Raw genomic sequence first — 23,309 nt, forward strand, 5'->3', positions numbered from 1 at the left:
GGTATCTTGGAACTTCTTTCCCCCTGTTAGTAGGGAAAAGAAAGCCTTCTGTAGATTCTTGGACTACCAAGTCTACTACATAGTAAAGCTCCAAAGAGTTGGTAGATTGGTAGGAAGCTAAAAATCACAGCTCTGCTGCAATGTGGCAACAAGGCAAATCCAGAACCTATTTGTCAGGAGAGGCAACCTCTAGCCAAAGCAGGCAGTGTGGGCATTTGACACCCTTACTTAAGCATGGCCCTCCCCACACAGAAGTAGCTAGCAGGCAGTTGGAAAAGCATATAGAACAGGAGCATGGGCATTTGTTTAGAGAAAAGTAGGGGTCAAGTGTCACAGATTTCTAGATACTCATAATGAATGTTTCAAACTCTTAGATACCTTTTGGGAAAGAAAAAAATACCTCCTAGGATTTAGCTATCCCATTTTTAAATCTTTTTATTTATTGGAACTGTTGAACTTCATGGAACATGTCTAAATCAATTTCACCCATGATTACGGACTGGGATGAGACCAAAGCTGTACATGCTCACCTCTTCGGTACTGCGCACTCGTGCCACAAATCAGTGTATTACAGCCTGAAACCTTGGAATTCTTCCGTTCCGTCACTCACCTCCCAGATGCCCACACTGCCTTTTCTTTTAATAGCCGTTAGGCACCTCTCCTGAAAACATAAGCTTACCTTCCTTTTCATTAGATTGAGTTGCTATGAAACTCCTCATTATCAGCCAGGATCAAGGTTTTATGCACTTACCAATCGAAAGGACTGGCCAGATGTTTGACTTACAGAAACTTAAACCATCTGTGCAACATCAGTAGTGGTTTTGGCAATTAATTGGGTGTTTTTTCAGTATTCTAGTTTAAATTGGTGGATACTGTTTGTTAACATGGTAGGTTATTTAAAGGAAAGACAGAAAGGGTCATGGCTTTGAGGAGCTCAATTATATTTTGTTATTCGTTGTCAGAAGAATACCCGTAGGCAAAAAGCCTACCAGTAGATATGGAGGAGGTCAGCAAGTTAGTACCACATATTCTTTGCAAGGTTTTAGAGATGAAAGGATAAATCTGAATTTGCATGGAAGTAAGATAGCTAGAAAGCCACAAAAGAGTTCTTTTAAACACCAGTAACTCAGCATATGTTAACTAGGAACTTTATTCAGCCTTCACAGTGTTATGTGACCAACTGGAATGTCTAAATCTTCTATTATTCTTTCAGATCCAATGCCTTCAAAATGCTCAGTCACAAAGATACCTTCATGAGTATCAGCTGAAGTATTGTAAGCTTTTTGACAAAAATATATACAGAAAATTAAGTTTCCAATGAAAGAACAGAAATTATTAACAATATTTTGACTATTAAATGTTAGTTAAAATGGAAACTCACAGAATGAAAACTACTTTTGTACCTGTTCTTAATTTTAGAATTATTTTTAGCACTCTTTTTGAATTTTACTTTTATAAACTAGACTTTTATTTTTAAAAGTTAAGCTGAAATATAAGATAATATGAGCATAAATGTAAGTATACAAAAGTTAAAAGTTAATTTATTTTCTTATTAAAAACAAAACTTATAGTATGCATTTCTTTCATGAGGAGGACATGGAAAAATAATTTTTAATAATATTATAATGAAATTTCTTTTTTTGGACAATTTATGATTATAATAAATGCCAGAAATTCTTTCAAACTGAAAATTATTAATTTCATTTACCGCTAATAGATATTCTTCTATTTGTTGTCTGTTTCTTAGGACACCTCAGTATCCAGCATATCTTCTCTTGAGGGGATTTCTCCCCTCACTCCCCTCCACTGAAAACTTGCTCAATTTTTTTTTATGTTGTACCTAACCACAAAAGATCCAATTGCACAGGCCTTCATGCAGTTTTCTTAAAGAAAGGGAAGCCATTTCAAAGGGTACATGTTCAATATATCAGAAATGCACCACGTAATGTCATATAACCATGTAGTCAAGACCAACAATTCTTCATGCATATTCTTTGTACTTGATGTAAATGATGATTGTTTGAGATCTGACTCGTAGCAGCTGCTAGGCCACGGACAGAATTAAATTAACACAGTGAATTGCTTGTGGTCCACATTGTCTACCAAGGTTTAACCATTTATTCTTAAGGTACCACATAAGCAGACATAGGCTGAAAATATGTCTAATTCGCTTTAAAGATAATCATGTCTCTATTTGGCACCATCAAGCTGCCTGTACCGCTGCAGTCGTACTACTGCCTCTTCTGGGAATCTGATGTTGACAGGTGGAGACTCCAAATACGGGCATGTGTGGCATGTTGACGGGGGGAGAAATGAAAGGATGATCAAAGATACTGTTTTATTGAACTGGGAGTGGAAACACTATCTCTCAAGTCAGAATTAGGCTCCCATATGTCAAGTGATGAAAGACCATAGAAAATACAATCATTTAATGAAAATTATGGCCAATTAAAATTAGTTAAAATATTTTTTTTTTAGTCCCAGTCCTGCCTCACCATAACTTTTTTTTCCTTTCTGCTACTTTTTGCCTTCTGACTCCTATCAGGCAGAAGTTTTTATTTTGGGTTTTTTTAAAAAAGTTTAACAAGTGACAGAGGTTGAACATGATAAAGAACTTCAGACAGGAAACATCTGAAACCGCTTCAGGTGATTTCTGAATTGTCTTCTGGCATAAACAACAACAAAAAATAAATTAAATGGTCCTCCAGCTGGTTCCTGGAAACTGAATTGCCACCTCCGGATACTACAAATGTCTTCCAGAGTGCTAATCCTGTGGGCCACCACAGTGAGAGCACACCAGCAGGATTAGCACTGACATAGAAAGGGGTTATAGGGCATCGGTGATGCTATTTTCACTCCAAGAAAAACTTCAGGCAGGCTGAAAGGGCAAGGAAATAGATATGGAATTTATATTTTCCTAAGAAAAGCTTACTTTACAAGAGCTCCTGGAAATGTTCTAGTCCATTAGACAATTTAATATTTCTCAGGTGATTTTCTTTTCCCTTTTCCTACAGGTGCCTCACTGGCCTGAGCACTCATCCTGTCATATGCAGCAACATCAGCCTGCTCCATACACCATGCCAGATGTTCGAACAATAGATGTTATAGATACCTAATTTTCTGGCAGCTTACTCAGGTTTTTATCCTTATAAACATTAAATATATAGCGAAAGCCTCTCAGAGTCCTCTTTTCCGTGAAAAACTTTCACTACATCAGCATTAGCAGCTTTCCTCTTGATTTGTGTCTAACCATGAGAAAAAACATCACAGATGCAGGCTGCATTGTACTAAGAACATATGTATGCTTTTAAATCACTTTTATCTTACTTTTTACTAATGTAATCCTGAAATGTAAAATATGTTCTTTTTGCATTCACTGTTATAGGCAGAACAGATGGTGAAAGGCTTAGATTAAAGTAATACAGCATGTCCATTAAAATAACCCACACTGCTGGTGACTCTTCACCAGATCAGGAGTTACATTTACTATAAAAAGAGGGTTTTGCTTTGCTTTGGAATAAACTGGAAGTTGACAAATCTTCAGGCTACGGGAAGAAATGAAAACAAACAAACAGACAAACAAAAAAAGCTGACTAGAATTCAGCCTGATTCTGTTACTTTTACCCCATTGTGTGATATGCCCAAATAGAGGTGGATTGAAGAATTAACCCAGATTATCTGTTTAAAGGAGCTATAAAGTCAATTTACAGCCAAAATTAAGCATATTAATATACACCTACTAGAGAAGGCTCTTACTTCCAAAAATTCATGCACACTGTAACACAAACCTCAAAGCTTCCATCCAACAGCTCTTGGGTACATCCTTACTTGTACGTGTGTGTTCATTTTATATATACATAATCTTTATCCAAGAGTTAAGATGAGATATGAAGCAACAAATTTTTATCCAGGCCTGACCTCCATTAGAGGCAGACAACAGACAATTTTAAATATTTTCTTTAAACAATCATCATTAATGGGAGATTAAACACTGAAACAGTTGTCCAGATGATCACGATTAAAACGTTTTTTCCAATCTTGTTGCTATTTCCTGTGTACAGAATAAATGAGGTCCAGGGCTAGCTTTTGGGAACACAAAATAAATGAGGTCCAGGGCTAGATTTTGGGATTCCCTCACAATTATTATTATTATGGGGGAAGACTCCAGGCATCTTTTAACCAACTCAAAATTTCCTTTTTCTACAAACAACTATCTCATTTCTCCTGTTTTTTCACCTCCTCTTTCAGCTCTCTGCCTCTCTGGTAGGACAGGACTAGAAAAGCACTGTTCAGAGAAGTGCCTGGGCAAATCCTACAGCTGTGTCTTGAATTTTGGGTTGCTAGACTCTCTGCTTGCCCTTCCCCTGACTGGGGCTGTTTCACAGAAACCACTAGCCCACACTACTAACATCAGTGTTAATCAGACACTGACCAATGCCTCCAATTTAAGTACCGTATTATACTATGCCTGCTTGTGCATAAGATTTGAGAAAAAAAAGACATTAATGCTGTCTTAGGTAACCAAAACATCCACCTTTTGCGCTAGTAGTGAACATTCAGCTGAAATTTATTAACATGGTTTTCATACAATTCACGTCTTAGGGGCACACGGCTGGCAAGGGAGAGGACTCTCAGTCATCACCCAATAAAGCGTACGATTCCCTTTTCTCTTCAAGAGTGAAGCAAAGTAAATCTTAAAGGGAAAAGAAAAAAGAAGGAAGTATTACATTTAAAATCTCCTAGGTGCCCCTAACTTTAAGAAATACTTTGCCCACTGCTGTTATTTTACTAATAAACTTCCTGCTTCCTTCCTCCATCAAAACCCAGGCTACTGCGTAAGCCAAAACCCATGACCTCACTTTTCACCCGTGGCTTTTGAGTCACACTCTAAGTCTCCGCAACTGACTGGCAAATTACGTGGGCTGGAGACTGAGGGACACAGGCCATACCACCTGCTGCATGTTCTTCACAACAGCTTTTCTTAGTCTTTCAACAGTTTATTCAGTGGTGGAGAAGGATGAGAGGGATGCAAAGCCAAGCTGCCAGTGTTGCTTGTGGTGATGTGTGACAATGAACGGTATGACCATTTTTCAAGATATTGGCAACTAGCACGGCTGCTTCTTTTTGAATGATGAAATCTGTGACTTTACTACCAGGCAGCTGGTAATGAGGATGCAAAATGAAACTGGAGACTAAATGTCCTGAGCTTTCAGACAACAGTGCCTGATAAACCAACAGTCTCAATGCTGGATTGCTCGTTCAGGATTTTTTCTGGTGGGAGAGGGAATAAAAAGGTCCTGATGAAAGTCACACTTTCAGAAAGCAGATTGATGTGGGAGGATAAAAGGTCTTCAGCTGGGATTGTCCTGCTAGCAAATGAGCACTTCTGAAAGAACTGTGTAAGGGGAGATGAAGGGCAATTTGAGTAAATCAAAGATAGTAATATTAAAAATCTAATTTAGAATTAATCGTAGGTATCCTTCCCAATTCTTTAAAGCAGTTTTATGACAATTGTTCGGTGTAGCGCATTGAAGAGAAAGACTCCTCTTTAACAACCCACAGAAATGTTAATGAAAAAATGACTAAACAACAAGAGCCATAACAACCTCTGGCAAAATTAGATTCTTAAAAATAAGAATCTGAGCTCATACCTAGATGCTTATCTAAATACTCCCTGTGCCAAAAGCAGATGTCACTTAACTGAAATTCTCACCCTTGGTACTTTTGAGGGGAAAAAGAAATAAAACAGGGAAGTGATGCAGACTCTAGGGCTCACGTTGTATATTCTTAGAGGTCAGTTTAGAAAACATTGTGCCTGCAGAGAAACTAGTCAACAAGGTCATTATCAGTTAAATATTGACCTGGACTCTTTAAAAATGCATAGCTCTTCAATGTAACATCATGAATGCATACATTTATATCCACTGTGCGGTGGCATAAGGGCAGCAAGACTTGGATCGTCATTCAGTAAACATAATGGTTATTTCGACAAACAGATTTATGTGGCATTGTCCGCAGAAATCAGTTCTGTAAATGTATTAGGTAAGCCCCAGTTCAGAGACCCAATCAAGTCTGGTCCGTTCTCCAAGCAGGGACATGTTCCTTACACATTAGGCCTGAAAATGAAATCTGGGAAATTAAAGCCTACTGATGCCAGTGGCCACCTCCTAGTGATTTCTCCCTTTCAAAGCTTTGTACATAGAAAAGCTTTCTTGTTCCAGTTCAGCAAGTAAGCTTATTGCCTTCCCTCCTCAAAACTCACTACTCCTGACTAAAATGTCAGTATTAAACTGCTGTCAACATCTGGCAGCTTTCTAGTTGTGCTGGAATTATTGAAGAGTAAGTAAGAAAAAGCAAGCTTTCTCAAATGGCAAACCTCACAATCCTCTAAACCAAGTATTTCAAAACCAACATTTTCACTTGTCCTTCTGTCCGCTCCTCATTAACTCTGAGCCCTGCGCTGTTATTGTTGTTGACGATGATTTATTATGCATGCTGAAACATAAATGTTTCCAGCTTTTTAGAAACTGTTTAAAGAAACATATTCCTGTCTCAAGATCTTATAAACTGTCATCCTTTATTCCCTTTGAGTCACACGTTCTTTGACCCATTCTAATTGCTCAGGTAAAATAGCAGTCAAAATCAAGATATTAAAAAAGATTTAATTTCGTTTTTCAAAGACAACTACCTGTGGGTATGGTGATGTCCTTGATTTTGACTTTGTGCTCGAGAGGCGAGATTTGCTTCCCTTTCTATTATCCGTTATGGTCGGAGTTGAATTTGCGTATGAGAATGCCGGCTTGGTAGCAGTGACCTGATCCAGGGAGAGCTGTAGTCCTTTATATTCAGTATCCCTATATAAAAGGCAAAAGTGAAAAACAAACTCACTTTATATCTTAATGGGAAACATTCCTTCCATCTTAGTGGGGGGTAGAAAGGAAAGATATTTTTAAGGAAAAAGAAGAAAACCATCCAGGGCAAGCCAGTATATCCCAACATATTTAAGTAGCGTAGCTTACTAAACAATAGCACTATTTTTATGCTGAATATACGATTGTTTTTTGCATCCAACTGTTATCATCCTGATCTACTTTCTCCAGTAATAAAAAACAATGGGATGGAAATTTCTGAAATTTATAACACAGTTCTGCATTGGTCACATAGCTAAGCAGTAAATAGGATACATTTTCCTAAAAAACCTTTTAACTGTACAACTACAAACTTAGCACGTGTGTATGTGTGTGTGTTCATGCATATGTGAGGGTGCACGTAATAGCCTACACGGATGACTACATAAACTGAACAAATTAATTTTTTACAGAAAACACTATATCTTTAAGATTATACTGGTCATTTTTTACAGGGTTTCAGGCAATTGGTGCAGATTTTTGACTTTTTTAATTTTTCTTCTTCTATGAGTCTTGTGAGTGTTTATTCGTCTGTTCAAAGTTTCTTATACTGAAAGAGTTTACCATTCAGAGAAAACAGATGAATAAAGACAAATCTTGTGATTTAAATGGTCTGTCCCCCATTCACAAAACAACAGAGGTTTTCTATGGGGAGCTAGATATAATAGTAGTTTGTGAAATTCAGTGTTAGTTTCTTCGAGCTTTCTAATGAATACATAAAAGTAAGAAAAACTGGCATTATTCACAATGTCTTACTAAGCATAATGAGGGCACATGCATTGGACTGCACCCCTCTGCACACATCTGCATGTCTGCTGATACCCGGGGGAGTAAGAAATGAGCTCTCCAGCTTTCATGTAGTCATACGGAACCTATTCTGACAATGATTTATTAAAAGAGAGTGAAGCAAGAGTTTCTTCCTGACCTACCTACCTGGAGAAAAAGAGGAAGGATTCATGGCTTTTCTCTTCCTTTGTGTTAATCAGCAGAGAAGTCAGAGAGCAAGGGAAGAATAATGTTTCTCTTATGCAGTCAAGGAGGCAACATATTCATTCACACATTACCCCATACTCCATCTAAACCTAAAGACGCATCCTTAATGAATTATATTAATAATAAATTGTTCACCCAGCTTTAGCAACAATATCTTGCTCTATAATCACACATATATTGATGTAAGCTGTGACACTCTAACATTTTTAGAAAGCAACTGCACCACAACCTGAAAATATCACAGCTTAGTACACTGAAGTGCTTTCAGATAAAAGTCAGGGGCAGAAGGATAAACTTGATAAATCACTGAAATAAATGAAACAGGATGAATCTTTGAACACCCACAGATAAACCTGCAGAACAGACAAATTAATTCATGCCAGTTCTACACTCAAATTTTTTTGCACCTGATAAACAACAAACTTGTTGGTTGAAGAGACTTAGGGTTTTTTGGCAATGCAGACAAAGCGTATGTATCCATGTATATATATAACACATGAAAACATGTCACTGACATTAGAACTGTGCTCACTACACTGTTTCCAGTCCACAGCAGACAACAATAATTAATGTTTTGTAATGCAACATTACTTCTTAATGAGGTAATTTCTTCAAATTTTGGCTTTAATAGAGATAGGCCTCTGCTATAACATTTGCATTTCAGATATCCTGCCTGCAGTGAAAACATCTGAATATAAGGATTTGCTTTAGCCTGTTTGACAGGTAAGGCTAATCCATGTATTTTGAAACCATTAATCTTTCCCATGATTACCCTCAGAATTTCCATCCAGACACCTTGACTTGACATGCAAAGCATCTGCCTCCGTAATTGAGTCCTACTAAATTATCATTATGTTATACAAAACATCAGAAACAACGGATGTAAATTAATCTTCATATTTAACTACTACAGTAGCATGAGAAGTTATCAATAGTCCTGATATATACATTCCCCCTGACTATTTGATTATAAGCAAGGGAGTGGTCCTGTGGTCTCAGTGTCAGACGCAGAAAGTATTGCCTCCAGAAATGAAAATTAATCAAAACTAAGTAGATCAGTTGTTCACAGCCTTAGGGTTATGAGGAGGTTCTGTTTCATTTCTGTACCTACCAGCCCTTTTGCCACCCTTTTTGCTGGAGAACCCATAGCTCTGCACTCCCGCCATTACCTCCCTACTCCTGGTGTGTGCCATCCTGTAACTGTCTGCTGCTTTCTCATGTCAGTGGAAGAGTTTTAAAAAATTGGATGAAACACCACCCCAGTATTCAGACCACAGACTGTCACTCCAACGCTAACTGCTTGTTGTTACAATCTGTGTAAAGGCCAAGCATTCAAATCATGGAGACTACACTGTACAATGCTTCTAGGTCATGGGAATCTAAAGAAAGCCAGGCAAACCGGGCTGCTCAAAACCTTGCATGCTGTTATATGTTGCTTTTCTAAGTCCTTGGTATCATTATGGTGAGGAGTCACCCTCCCAGAACACCACACATTAGAATAAACACCACAAGCTGCTATTTGCAGCCAATTGCTTAGACAGCAACATCATTAAACTAAGAATAAGAAGAAAACTATGTGAAGCTCTTGCTGCCAAATGCAAGGTTTTCCCTTAGAAAAAGAACACATCTGCGGCCTCCTTGCAGATGAAACACCTGGACTTCTTTGCATCACCAAAGCATGATTCAGTACAGTCTCAACCCTATCCTAGCACAGCTACCCTTCAGAAGAGCCATGATAGACACCAGAACACCAATAGTAACAGGCCAGAAGTTAAAAAAAAAATAAAAAAAAGAAAGAAAAGGCAAAGAAAACATTGAGGAAGGGTCCTGTGGTCCTAATGTCAGATGCAGATGTTCCAGCAAGAAATTAAAATGTGCATATGTCCATATGCACTGTGAGGCAAAGGACAAGAGGAACCAGGGTTCCTACTGGTACACAAACTACAGAGGGAAATTCTGACAACTTCCCGGAGGAATTTATAAAACTTCTACCAACCATGGAACTGTAGCCTCCAGACTCCTGTTCTCAGACACCTGAATCCTCTGTTACACAATGACTGCAACACAGTAGTACTGCATCTTGTGTTCTACATGTAATTTAAAAAAAGGTGGTGGATACAAGCCTCTTCCTCCAAGGTCCTCACCTTCAGGATCCCACAGGGATCCATACAATCTACATCTATCTACATGAGACTGCTGAGAGAGAGAGTGATATGGCATGTGTTCAATTGCTAACAGTATGTTGCTGACAATCGACTATTTATCTCATTTTCTGATGCAACTATCATCACTATAAAACATCAGAATAACTACAGGAAATTAGCTCTTAAATGAAGAACAGATGTATCAAACTGAATCCAGACAAGACCAAAGTGATGCTTCTTTGCAAAGGGAAACACATTGGAGACCTCCACCTTTTCATGATGGGAAACAGCCATTCTTTCCACAGTTGGATGGAAATTCTAGGTCCTCTTTGACTCCTCAGAAAACTTGGATGCATATGCTTTTGGTAGCATATGCTTCCAAAAATGTATTATTTATCCTCCGTCTTGTCCCTCCCCCCCACATGAGGATCTGACCAGTGTGGTCAATGTATCAAGCACCTACAGACTGCATTACCACGCTTCCCTGTAAGCGAAAAGAAATCAGAATACAAAGCATAAAATCCTCTTGCTACAATACGCTGCTTCCCGTTTTCTTCTCAGGTCTAACTGCCAGAAACATTTCCACTCTGTGTCATGTCTCTGGCTCTTCCAATGCCAATTGTAAAGCTTGAGCCTGATTTTGATGTATCTTATCGATGTACTAGAGCTAACATCATGAAAAACCAAGGATCGATGGCTGTACCAACAGCACTTCTCTGCAATAAAGCATCTGAAAGTTTATTACAAGGCATTCTTTACTAAAGGGATCTAGCTATAGCAAGCTGCATAGATGGAGAAGGGCAAATGTTGAAGCAGAAAAGCATTTGAAAGAGGAAGCCAATCTGTTTGCACATGACTTGGATGCCAGCTGGGTCTGCAACACTTGTGTGAAGAGTTCTCACAATTCAGCTTTAGAAGACACTTTCTGCCTACTACCATTGCCAAAATGTACAATATGGTGGCAACAGTCTATCTAACGAAAGTTTGAGGAAGAGATAATGACTCATTAGCAGATAGACCAAAAAAAGGACAGTAAGGGAGTATCAGAGCACCACAAAACCTGAATTCTTACAAACAACAGAGCTTGCACAAATACAGCAACTGAGGGTGTGGAGAGAGTTCATCAAGAAACTGGAAAAAAAAAGGGGTTTTTTTATATGGCCTTTTTGAAGGAAAAAATGTGATGAAAGGGTGAGTAAGTATTGCTAGAAATAATGTTTGGAAGACCGGAATTAGTGACAGAAGCCCAGTGAGCACAGTATGGTCCAAAACAAACAAACTGTACAGACAAGCTGGGCTTTTTTGTAGTTGTGTTTCTTCAAGCAATATGGTGAAGTTTGGGACTACTTTAACCAAAATCTGAAAACTAGAGTGAGATTAGACATTAACATTAGAGAGCTAAAGGCATAAATAGTTTTGAAGGTATTAAGGTTCCCTACTTAAAGACTGTTGGCTATGGAACAGAAGAGAAATTAAGCCCTGAAAAATGCTTTCAAACAGAAAGAGCAGCCCGGCAGGATGTGTCCAGAGGAAGGAGTAAAACAATGACATCCATTAGTGATGAATAAATATCTAAATCAACCAAAAGAACTTAGGAAGGACAACTAGACTCAAGAATAGAGATCTTAGATATCTACAGTCATAAGCAGCACAACCTTCAAAACAAGAAGAAAACCTTCAAAAAAGAAGAAAAAATGCTCAGCCCACAGAAAACTCTGTAAAAGCCGTAAGAAGGAGCATCTTTTTGTGTTAATGTCACAACATGCCAGAAAGGAAAAATAAGCTATACATGCAGTGACTGAGAATATAGAGATAACCAACAAAGAGGCAGATATTTACAGTGTATTTAATTACATCAAAAGACACTAAATTTAGACACCTTAAAGAAGATTCACAGAAACTCAGTTTTCCTAGGTGGAGTTACAGTATTGGATTAGAAATGCGCTTCAGTTTATTCTCTCCAGCAGCAATCAAAATATCAGTATACAACTGGAAAGAGATCTTACTCTTATCGTTAGGTAACTTTCAACTGATAGTCTGAACAATAAGCAATGGTCATGCTGCCACTGGAAATCACAGCTAATAAAGAATAAAAAGGGATCGTGTGACCACCTAAACATGACGGGCACTGGATAACCTCCACCCATGTCATTTCTTACACATATTAAAGTAATCAATGAAGTACAAGCCGAAAGTAAAAGCATTATACATTCTGAATGCAGAAAGCTCCTACATCATGGATACAATCAGTCACATGACTGAAGCAAAGTGAAACCATTGTTTATGCAAAAGAAAACAAGGTGTAATTTTAATTGGTTGCACTATTATTTCTATTGAACACATAATATATGTTCATCCTTTCCTCTAGTTTTACATGAAAAATCTTTGAAAAGGGTCATATGCACTCTGCATTCCTTTTAGTTAAAAATCAGAAAAATTATATTTGTCAGATTTTCTGCCAGTCTAACAGAACACAGAGTAGAAACTGTGAGATGAAATTAAAGGTGCTAATGTTGTTAATGTTCAGACTATTTTGCTGAGTTTTTGTAATTCAGTTAAAATCATCCATGAAGGTGGTAAAAGTCTGGCACTTCCTCATGCATGCCTGGCCACAATATTGTAATATATCATTCTTCTACTTTTAAATAATGCCTGCAATTTTTAACATTTCCACAGTCCAGCTCATGCAATGCTAACAGAGCGCCATTCAGCAGATGAGTGAAAAGAGAACAGATTCTGGCTGTTTGTCATCTTCATGGCTTTCTAAATCAGCAGATGGTACAACAAAACAGACAATTTCCTCATCTGCTGTGTCCTCTTTTCATGTACAATGTGTCTCAGAAATGTTTACAAAAGCCTCAGTCTGCTCACAAGACTTGTCAGGAGGAGCGTATGCAATCCCTTTAGAATCTTCCAAAACCAGTCAAAATAAGGAGATTTCACTTAGCTCATACAGGAAGCCAAGTTTCAGGACAAAGTGGGGAAAAAAAGCTGTTGAACCTCACTGATTGTTATGAAACTACACTGCCATTCAGTTGTGCGACCTCAGAGATATTCCCTGCCTCAATTTTTTCTGTCAGTTATCAGGATGATGTTAGTAATGCTCCTTTCTGAAGTTTCTCGAGTGGAAAGTCCCATATAGGTCTGACCTACTGCTCACCAAAGTAATTGGAAAGACCCTCCAGAAATCTTTCAAGCGGTTGTTTATCATTAGTACACTTAATGGTTAAGTAATGCATCTACTTGGAGAAGTATGAGATCTGTATATTGGATCCCTTCGTTAGGTTCCAGGCACCCATTTATCTCCATAAATAGTACAAGCAACAGTAGCTTGTTGAGTCAAAGTTTACAGCTTCTCCAGCCATGAGATTCACATACGTGATAGCATGTTTCTATATTTGCTTTTAAAGACAGAGCAATCCAAACCAGGAAGTTTAATTAAATTATTTGATACATTCAGGAAAATTGAAGTACAAAGTTTCCTATACAGATCATTTAACACAAATATCTGAGGATATCCTCTAGTCAACTGCCATCAGAGAAATTTTATATATTCCCTGATTGGTTTCTCATCTCAGAATGCAGTCATTTAACTGTCAGTTGGAGTTACATAAAACATCCTGGCCTCTAGATAATCATGGTGTGGCAGAGTTTTCAGCAGTCTGAAGGTGCAGTTTATCATTCCCAACCACACGTCTAGCCATTTCTGGCTCCAAAACGAGTCCTTTGTACTCTACTTGCCTTTATTTACTAGGTTTGCTGGATGAAAATATACACTGGGGATTTATTACCGTTTGTGAATAAAATGCCTAAGATATCCTAGTCTAATTATATATAAATATAATTACCATTTTTAGTTACAGATAGCACTAAAAAAATCTTTAAATAAATAAAATATGATGACCTGAGTTTAATTCTGTAACTTACATTTATACTGGGAGTGCTTTCTTTCAAATGGGAAGTGCCTGGGACCACAAATGGCTAAAAGTCATGTTCAATGTATGTTCAGTGCTTGCCAAGTTAAATGGAGAAATATATTTGACAGGAGTATATAAATGTTTGTATATATTACGATCTGCCTGATAATGAGAAGTTTGGATTAGAGGGACACAGCCTGCAAAGGTTCTTTTCTTTTTTTTTTCTTTTGGATGGCCACCAAACAGTTAAGAATACTTTATCTGAAAGCATGTTAAATCTCGCAGAACTCCATGACTCACGTCCATACTGTCAGCCTTTATTAAATTATTGTGGTGACTTCTTTGTAATCATTTGGGGGTTTTTATTACTTTAAATTCACCTGCACATTCAAAATAATGTTTCTGAATAAGCCAAAGGCCTTCTTCCAACTACTTCTTTTCAATCACTCCATAAAAAACAATGTCATCTCGGTGCATTGGCAAGTGCATGTATGCAGCACCCCTCTCGGAACTAATGCCACATAAACATAAGTTCTCACATATCCCTCTAAGGTGGTTTCCGTTTTGCAGAAAGCCAGACTGACAACAGTGCAACAGACTGCTGTTACACAGGGTAGATTTTCCCATCTCAGATTTCTTCATATTTTTATGTGCTAAAAAATATACCTTGAATAACACTGACACCTTTAAGACACTGATCTAGTAGCCAAGGGGTCTGGATTCAATTCTCAGCCCTCCCACAGACTACTGGGCAAATCATGTATCACAGGATTTTAGCGAGCACTTGGCGCTTGCCTGAGCCAAGGTGGCCAATGGGACTTTCAGTTTTGGTGGGGTCACATTTAGCCCAGCGCTGATCACTTCTGAGAATCCCTACCTTAACTTTGCTGAATATTAGCTCTGAAAGGGAGGATGACAACATGTTCTTGCAGGAAACGCTTCTCTTGTGAAATATCTTTGTCTGTCTTGCCTATTAAACTTAAGCTTTTTGTTGGAAGGAAAAATCTGCCACTATCAATGCGTGATAGCTAATGTGATGTTATTAAGCTAACAGCTGCACATCCACCACAGACAACAAAAAATACATTTCCTGAGACCAGTACTCATGTCACTATTGAAGCAGAGCATGCTTTTATTATTTCAGAATCTCCATGTATTCAACACAAATGTTAACTATGTCCTATACCATTTATCCTTGATTAAACCTCTTCTAGATAGTTAATCATTAATGATTTCTTTACAGTTGCTGTGCAAACAGTTCATTCATGCCTATGACATGTCAAATTTCACAGACGTGTTCTTTAATTGGATTCATTTATTTCTAATCTACTTAAGTCCTCACTACTGTAATGCTTGACTAAATATACATTAAGCTCACTTATTTAAACTGCTAAAATAAATTTGAGATGTATTCTATGAATAAAAATACTTGATTGAATACATGTAATACCATTGTTATTGTGTACCTAACTGAGCAGAAATTATTGGAAATAGCACTCTAGATAGCTATATGATAAGCTTGGACAAAAGGATTTGAGATGATGCTGATGATTTTTTGGCAGAAATTATAAATTAACAGGTTTCCAAATCCTAAGGATTCATACATATGTAATAAGGAGAACCAAAATGAGCTCCTCCTGATTTTCATGAAGGATGTTAGATGTTTTTATTTTAAAACCCAAGCACTTTTTTAAGAGATAAGAGCCTCATACCAGTTCTGTCCACTCACGGCAAGAAAAAAGCCAAGATACTTTCAAGATTTGACTATTCTACATCTTGTAAGTAACTGAAAAGTTGGCACAAAATCTGGAAAAATTCCTGTTTCCCAGGTGTTTAGAAGCCACAAAAGACAATTATGTAGCTATGGACTCTGGGTTATTAGGGACATAAACAACACTCCTCTATGGGGCTTAAGTATGGTCTTAAAAACCTAGTTTCAGATTTTTCTTTCTAAAACTAGTAGCCTTAAACTCCATTTTGGTGAAGAATTCTCTAATTCACCACTTACGCTGAGCAGCTTCACAATAGAGAGATGCATCACATTGCAGAGAGGTCACTGATAACACAGGCTACCCTGTGTGTAAGCAATTGCACATTGTTGCATAGTTATGCAGTAAATGATTATTATAAAAATTACTATTATACCTCATACTGTACACAAACCCCTCATGCACTGACACGTCAAATATTGTATACTCTTACCATCCCATCTGAAAACCTGAAAAAGCTCAGAGTGGGACAGCAGGATGGTGGGCTTGGAACAGCCTATCTATGAGGAACAATCAAGGAGACTCCTCAGGCTGAAAAAGAGATGACTGGGAGAACAAAATAACACCTGTAAATTATGAGCGACAGAGAGAAAATGAGTAGGAAACAGTTTTCCACTTTTTCTTCTAAAGCAAGTACGGGTTATAAAAGGAATGAAAAGGTGGCACTTTCACAACAAAAGGATGTCTTTCTTACCACAATTACTTAAGCTTGGCAAAAGCTCACATGGTTTCAAAAAGTAAACAGATACATTTGTGGAGAGAAAAAAATTTAAAACCAGAAAACACAAAACATTGACAACTAATACATTCAAAGATCTCACCTCTTTCTAGGAAGTCATCTGAACTTCTTGAAGATTGGGAGAAAGTGCTGGGGAGACATTACTGCATGCTTGTCCTATTTTTAAACTCTTTCCAAAGTATTTGCCATGGTCACATGTGTCTGATCCTGTGTAGCTGTCCTTACATTACACTCTATACCACAGCAGTTAAGTAATTTCATACTTCAGTTCCTTTGAAACTGTGCAGTGAAGAGTGGTCCTAACAATTTGCTGTTATTACTTTAAATAATTTACTGTAAAAGTTAATTTATTGATATTTCAGATTTTATCAACACCTCTATGTTCCCCATAATTAAAGCTTTTGTTGTGATAACCTTCCCAATATCCCAAGGTGAACACTTAAAACGATTAGTTAGCTTTTCTGTGATGACTTTCTGGATAAGCTTCTGTGACCTGGGATTAGTTTATATGAAAAAAACCAATGTGCTTGAAAAATGGTTTACTCTTCATTCTGTTTGTTCCTTCTTGGGAAATTTCCTATCTGCATGCCTCATAACATACTTGTCCATCATTCCAGCCTGCTCTTTCTGATCAGTTGCGCCCCGTAGTGAAGAGGCATGTTGAGTCCAAAAGGATTCATGAACTCCATCTGGTGAGGAGGCCCCATTTACAATAGATCACTTCCTCTTTCAGCAGATCAGATCTTTCTTGTCATAAGACTTTCACCTTCCTCAGAAGAAGCAAGGTCTACAATGCAAGTCTTTCCAAGTCACTTGCCTGGAGTTCCTCAGCTTTGGCCAAGGGACAGCGCTTTGCCCCTGAAGGCCGATGTGTCCCATTATCTGCCCACAAAGCAAGAAACCGTGATATGATACCTAATAAAAGCTTTTCAAATGAACCTTGTTTTGCTTAAATTTTAGAGGAGTTAAGGGGAGGAAGACAGGCAAGGACCTGCATGTGGCTTTTGCGTTTGAGAAGAAAGGCTTTTGGGGTTTTTTTACAAATTAATATACCTGTTCTCTCATTTCATTATTTGTACCTGACTTAGACTGCCTTTTAGCTCTTTCCCACCCACAGCCAAGCCTCTAATGCAGCCAAATCCCACTCACATTACTTGTCACTTGGGTCTAAGACTCTGTTCATATTGGACTCAGGCTTGGTCATCCAGCTTTGAGAGACATACAATGTATAAAGCGTTTATGTTGATAAAACAGGAGACAAATAGCAAGAAAAGCCAGTATCATGGGGCTATAAGATAACACATAATACTCCATTTTATTTGGTACTTTGCTGGTAATCACTGATTCTATCTCCTCAAAGTATATATTATACACAGTTATATTTGCTAAGGGGGTTGATTAAATGTTAAAATTGATACAAGATAACCTGCTTGACTACCTAGACCCTCTGGGCCACAGAGTAAGTTAAACTACCATACATTGCACAACTACTGCTGACCCTACTCTTTCCTTCAAATTCAGAAAAGATACTTTTTTGATGGTGGTTAATGCTTTTTGACAATATTCCTAACAACAACTCATCATTAACACACACAGTCCCAGAAAAGCATGCCCATGTTAAAATCCGACTTACGAAACTGAAGAATAAGTCTCCAGTGAATTGAATAGTTACAGGTAGTGAAATACTTACTAGGCGTATCTAAAATTTCTCAACAAATAAATAAAAATCATTTCATTCACACAACACATTCTAGCTACAATCTCCTTTAGAAATTTAAGTCTATCATCTGACTAGTACCTTTGCCCTCTTGGTCCTTGCTCTGACTAGGACAGGCAGGGGCCTTAGCTGGCTTTAGCCGCTCTGTTGTCACTACCGACACTACAGCTAATCTTCAGCTGAGGTAACTGAACATTTGATTTGGTTTGTGCAACAAGTCTAGTGTATCATAATGTATGAGATTTACTGTGCTTGTGATGACCATAGCTGTAGCACATACACAGCAACTCCAGAGTATCACACCTGTACAAATGGTGCTGTGCACCTTCTCTCCTGTTGCTTTCTTGAACTCTCTCGATATCATCATGGAAGCCCTAATTGCATATCCCCATGTTACATCGCACAGTTGTAGTCACACAGATATGCAGTTTTCTTTGGACTGAAGCCACATCCCCACCCCCATTGCTAGTTTTCATGCACTAGAAAGCACTGAGGAGGCTCATCGTCTTTCAGAAGACGACGCTTTAACTCTCCTACTAGCAGCTTAGGATCCACAGAATTATTTTTGGGGAACACCGTTCAGCAGTTTGGCTGAAATGGGAGGATGCTATCAAGCTATTTATCCCCAAATCCAGCCTTTATTTGAGCAAATACTCTACTGGGATATGCCCTGTGAAGCAGTCATTAAAGATTATTATTTTGTTCTGTGTACAAAACAGTCTTTGGAAACAGCAAGACAAAAATAGCGTGCAATGCCTTTGGGTGGATTTCAGTTAACCGGAGCCTAAGTCAGAGGGAGAGAGTTTTCTATAGCAACAGCCCAGGCTACCAGCTGCCAAACACAGTACAGAGATGATCGAAGCCACAGGCTACTTGGGAACAGGCTGCCTTCAGGGCAGACCGTGCATGTTCGCTTCCTAACCAACAGCACAGATGTAAGAACGTTGGATATTGGATGGGTTTAAGGATCTTCACTCTATGTTATGTCAAAACATCCACACAATGCTAGGGATATAGCCAAACTTTAGTTAGCCAGGCATTTGAGTTTCCATAGTTGCACTAAAACTTCAGCAGATAATAGCTGTTATTTTCAACATTGCTGCCCCCAAGATTTATACACAGTGGTTTGTAGCTGAAAAACTACGGCTGTTCTTTATTAGGTCCCAATTCAACACAGTAACAAATGCATCCTTCAAGCCATCTCTGTTTGGCAAAGCCAAGGAATATTCTTATTTCTAAGCGTGTGCCTAAGGCATTTTTTTATTTCAAAACTGAATTCACTCGGATATAATCATGTACTGAAATTTATGTCCAAGCACTTTTAGAGCCTGCCATGTGCTCAAGTGCTTTAGTAAATCAGGACTTCTGCGATTTAATTGCATTAAGTGGATGATAACAAAAGACAACAACAGGAATAAATCGTCTAACTGTGTTAAAGATCATGTGATTGACTCCAGACTTCAGCCATCCCAAGCCTTCAGAAGGGTCAGACACTATACCCTTGTTCACACAGAGGGATGCCTGCCTCCATAAATAGTGTCATCAAAGTGAAAGGGGCTGCCTCTGAAGTAACCTACTGAGTATCAACATGTGTGCTGGAGCCTGGCCCATGCTGTAAAGTACAAAAGAGAGGTGAGGGAAGGAGGACTGGATTTTAAACAGATACTTGCCACTGTTGAACGGACAAAGGAGATTTATTTGTTAACACTTAATTTAGGCCATGTCGAAATGCCACGTTTGTGTGTGTACAGATAAAAATTAGCAAGAACACCATAATGTAGAGGGAAGAGCTTACTTCAGAAGCAGTATAGCAACTTATCACACCCCTTGTATCTCATGATAATTAGAGTGAAACAACATGGGAATCTCAGCAGTACTGAGATGCAGCACAGAGCAATGAGACCAAACATGCAACAGATTAAGGAAACAGAAGCAGATCTAGTAAAATTGTAAATCTGCTTAAGGAACGCATGGTTGCTGTTACAAAAGCAGGAGCCAGTTCCGCATCCGGTTTTGTGCAGAGTATCGAGAGGATGATAGCATGGAGGGGAATCCTTTCGTAGCAGTTCAGCTGCTTAGCCTGCCTCTTCTGCACAGCCACTAACACAATCTATAGGCAAGATGCAAATGTTGTGTGGTAAAACCAGCAGACATTCTTCCAACTGCCTTGCTTGTCTTCAGCAATCTGAGCTCCCACAGAGCAGTGAACATAACCCTACGGTCGCCCTGCCTCTGCCATGTAAGGGGACCACTGGGGCCAATCCCCAAAGGGACTGGAAGCACCCAGCTGCTGTAGTGGAGTTCACAAGCTTCATTTATGCCATTCAAAGCGCTGAAAGGCAGAGTAAGGATAAAGTGTGAACAACCCCTCTAGCAGGAACAGCTGTGCTACAGTGTACTGTCCAATGCTTCCATGTAAAATGAAATCTGTGGCAGTTTACCTTAAACCATAAACTGTGGCATTTTAGGAGTAAGAGTCCCTGCAGTGGGCCCTGTACCTTTCATCAGTGGAGTGAAGCAGACAGCTGGAGATAGTAATTGCTTCAGCGATTGCTGCTGCTGAATGTGTCTCAACCCCAGACAATCATTTTACAAGATCTGTAACCCAGTGTTTGGGAGGAGGGAGTTTCCAAAGGCCTGGAACTGCCGGCACACCAAATGGGAAAGGGATGAAGCAGAAAGCATTGGAAGTCACTTTTCTTTCTTGGAATAGAGACGCTTATTTGCAATCCTGAATTTCATGCCGTGTGAGACTTTACACTAATGACTGCTTTTTTTCTTCCTATGGATCTGAGCTGCAGTCCTTTAATCATTACTCTAGCAAATAAAACTTTCTTCCTATGAGCAGTGACTGTAGACTCTGGCTCATAGTTTTAGTGCCTTGGCCATTACAGTCACCTGGTTTAAATACAAGCATAGAAATTTGGAGTGAATTAAACAAATGGTAGCTAAGAAAGCCCCTACATGAACAAAGAAGAACTGCAGAAACGTATTGTGGACACCTGGAAAAGCCTGTCTCCTATTTGCAAGAAATATATAAACAATGTTCCAGGGAGACAAGTCCGTAATAAAAACTAATGGTGAACAAACAGAATACTGCACTGAATCGTTCAAGAGGAATCCTTTTATAATTCTTTCTTTGAGGTATATGCTTCCCAAGCATATAGATTGACTAAAACAATTGCTTTATATATTTATGTTGCTGATCAAAACATGTGAATGATGGCAGGCTTTCCAGTTTTAGGAAAAGTACATTGTAGATTCAACACATTAAGGTGGACCCAGATGTGTGCAAAGTCATGCAAGTGGCAAAATTCCCATTAATACAGAGAAATATAAAGGAAAAGCAGCTGGTCACATTTGATTCTGCTATTTACAACTATTTAAGAAAAAAATACACTACCCTGTTGAAGTCACTAAGCATTATCTCTATTATTAAACTTAGATAGCTTAGCTTACTTATACAACTAGTTCCACTAGTGATGTAAGGGTGTGCAGGATTTCTCCTGCAAGTAATAACTTCCCCAGCATATTCACTATCCTACACACTCCATCACACTCTTGAGAGATACAAGAGAACATGTATCTGCCTTTGCCTGAGAAAAGGAATCTGTGGCAGTTCCAGATAGGTCAATTTGAGAGAAATTTGAGAGAAAGGTGGGCCTGTAGGTATGGAAATATACTACAGTGGATTCTCCCATTGACTAGGAATAGGAGGAGGTGAGACCTGATGGCGCAGAGACAGGCCAAAAAGAGGATATTTATGAAAAGCTATGGAAATATGTCATTGTTGCTGTCCAAAAACACGGACGAATCTTTGTTTCCACATGAAACATAAATTCCCCTAAAGCCCACTTAATATGCCAGGGAGGAATGTTTTCAAAGTCTGAGCCATCACACAGAATGATATCACATCGCTTATACAATCACTTAAATCTGGTAGTACACAAAGCTATAAATAGTCATAACAATCTAAAGATGAAGTGTGCGGATACAATTAACGGTTAATTTATTCTAAATTGCATTTACCACATCATTAAGTAAAACATTCATCAATATGGCAGTTATTTGTGAAATAATCTTTCAAACAAATTGCATTCAATTTGTACTTCTAATCAGCCAGTTACATAATGCAATGTGAAGAGGTCAACTGGAACTATGTCATATATGTACTATATCATCAGAACAGAGATTAGTCACAATTAGGTACCTAATCTATACTATCTGCATGCGTTACCGCTGTCGTTATTCTTTTAAATGCTAAAGGACAACGAAATGTATATAGGAAAGCTTCCTTAGCTTTCTCTGGGGACAAATTATTATAATATTTGCTCGTGCTCAAAAAGTCAAAGGATTTGCACTTTGCGTTATCCATTTGTTTAAAGGGAGGTTGTTTGCGATCTAAATATAAACTTAACTTCAGCAGTTGCATTCCCTATTAATTGACTCAAACTTGAGTCCCTTTATGTGATAAACATGCACAGCTAATAATCAATGATACGGCAACTGTGTGTACAGAACAAATAAGAGAAGAAACACATATTCTGTGTCTGCACTTACATAAGCCAAGCAGAATACAAAGAAGAGCAAACGTGTGCTTTAAAGCTGAAGTCCTTAAAGGTAATTTATATTATTTTTTGACACACTGCTATTACACAAGAGATAACCTTTCCTCTTGTTGCTAAAATGCCCTTGCCACCGTGCCTATTTAGTTCAGCATATCTACATGTTACGAACATTTGTCCTCAGTTCAACAATTCACTTTCTCAAAGCTTGGGATTTACGGAAGGTGGAAATGACCTCTTTTTTTTATTTTCTTAAGGGGGGTGGGGGTCTCTTCTGCTTAAGCCCTTTGCCATTCTTTCCGGTTTCATCATCTGCATCTCCCAGGGGAGTTGGGAAGCTACAAGGTAAGAGATTCTCCCTTTTCCTGCTGAGCCTGCGCTGAAACTGGTCCTCCAGACTAGTTGGCACTTATGGCACTCAGTACCCACTCCTTTCCAAACTATCAGAGACTCCGCATCCTCTCAACAGTGAGAAAAAGCTCTTCATCCCACAGGCAAACCAAATAAACTCCTGGGGCTTTTCCTGAGTGAAGAAGTACTGTGTGAGGGGACCCAGC

General features: G+C 38.5%; 1 protein-coding gene across 1 annotated transcript in view; it reads right to left on the reverse strand.

Moving 5' to 3' along the window:
* The window catches only part of SIM1 (SIM bHLH transcription factor 1), a 54,260-nt gene that overhangs the window by 11,063 nt on the left and 19,888 nt on the right, over positions 1-23,309 (reverse strand). The window contains exon 9 of the mRNA XM_075087347.1: positions 6,689-6,854. Coding sequence (XP_074943448.1) covers positions 6,689-6,854 — 166 coding nt within the window. The remainder of the gene's footprint in view (positions 1-6,688; positions 6,855-23,309) is intronic.

Source organism: Phalacrocorax aristotelis, chromosome 3, assembly GCF_949628215.1.
Source record: "Phalacrocorax aristotelis chromosome 3, bGulAri2.1, whole genome shotgun sequence".
NCBI classification, from domain to species: Eukaryota; Metazoa; Chordata; class Aves; order Suliformes; family Phalacrocoracidae; genus Phalacrocorax; species Phalacrocorax aristotelis.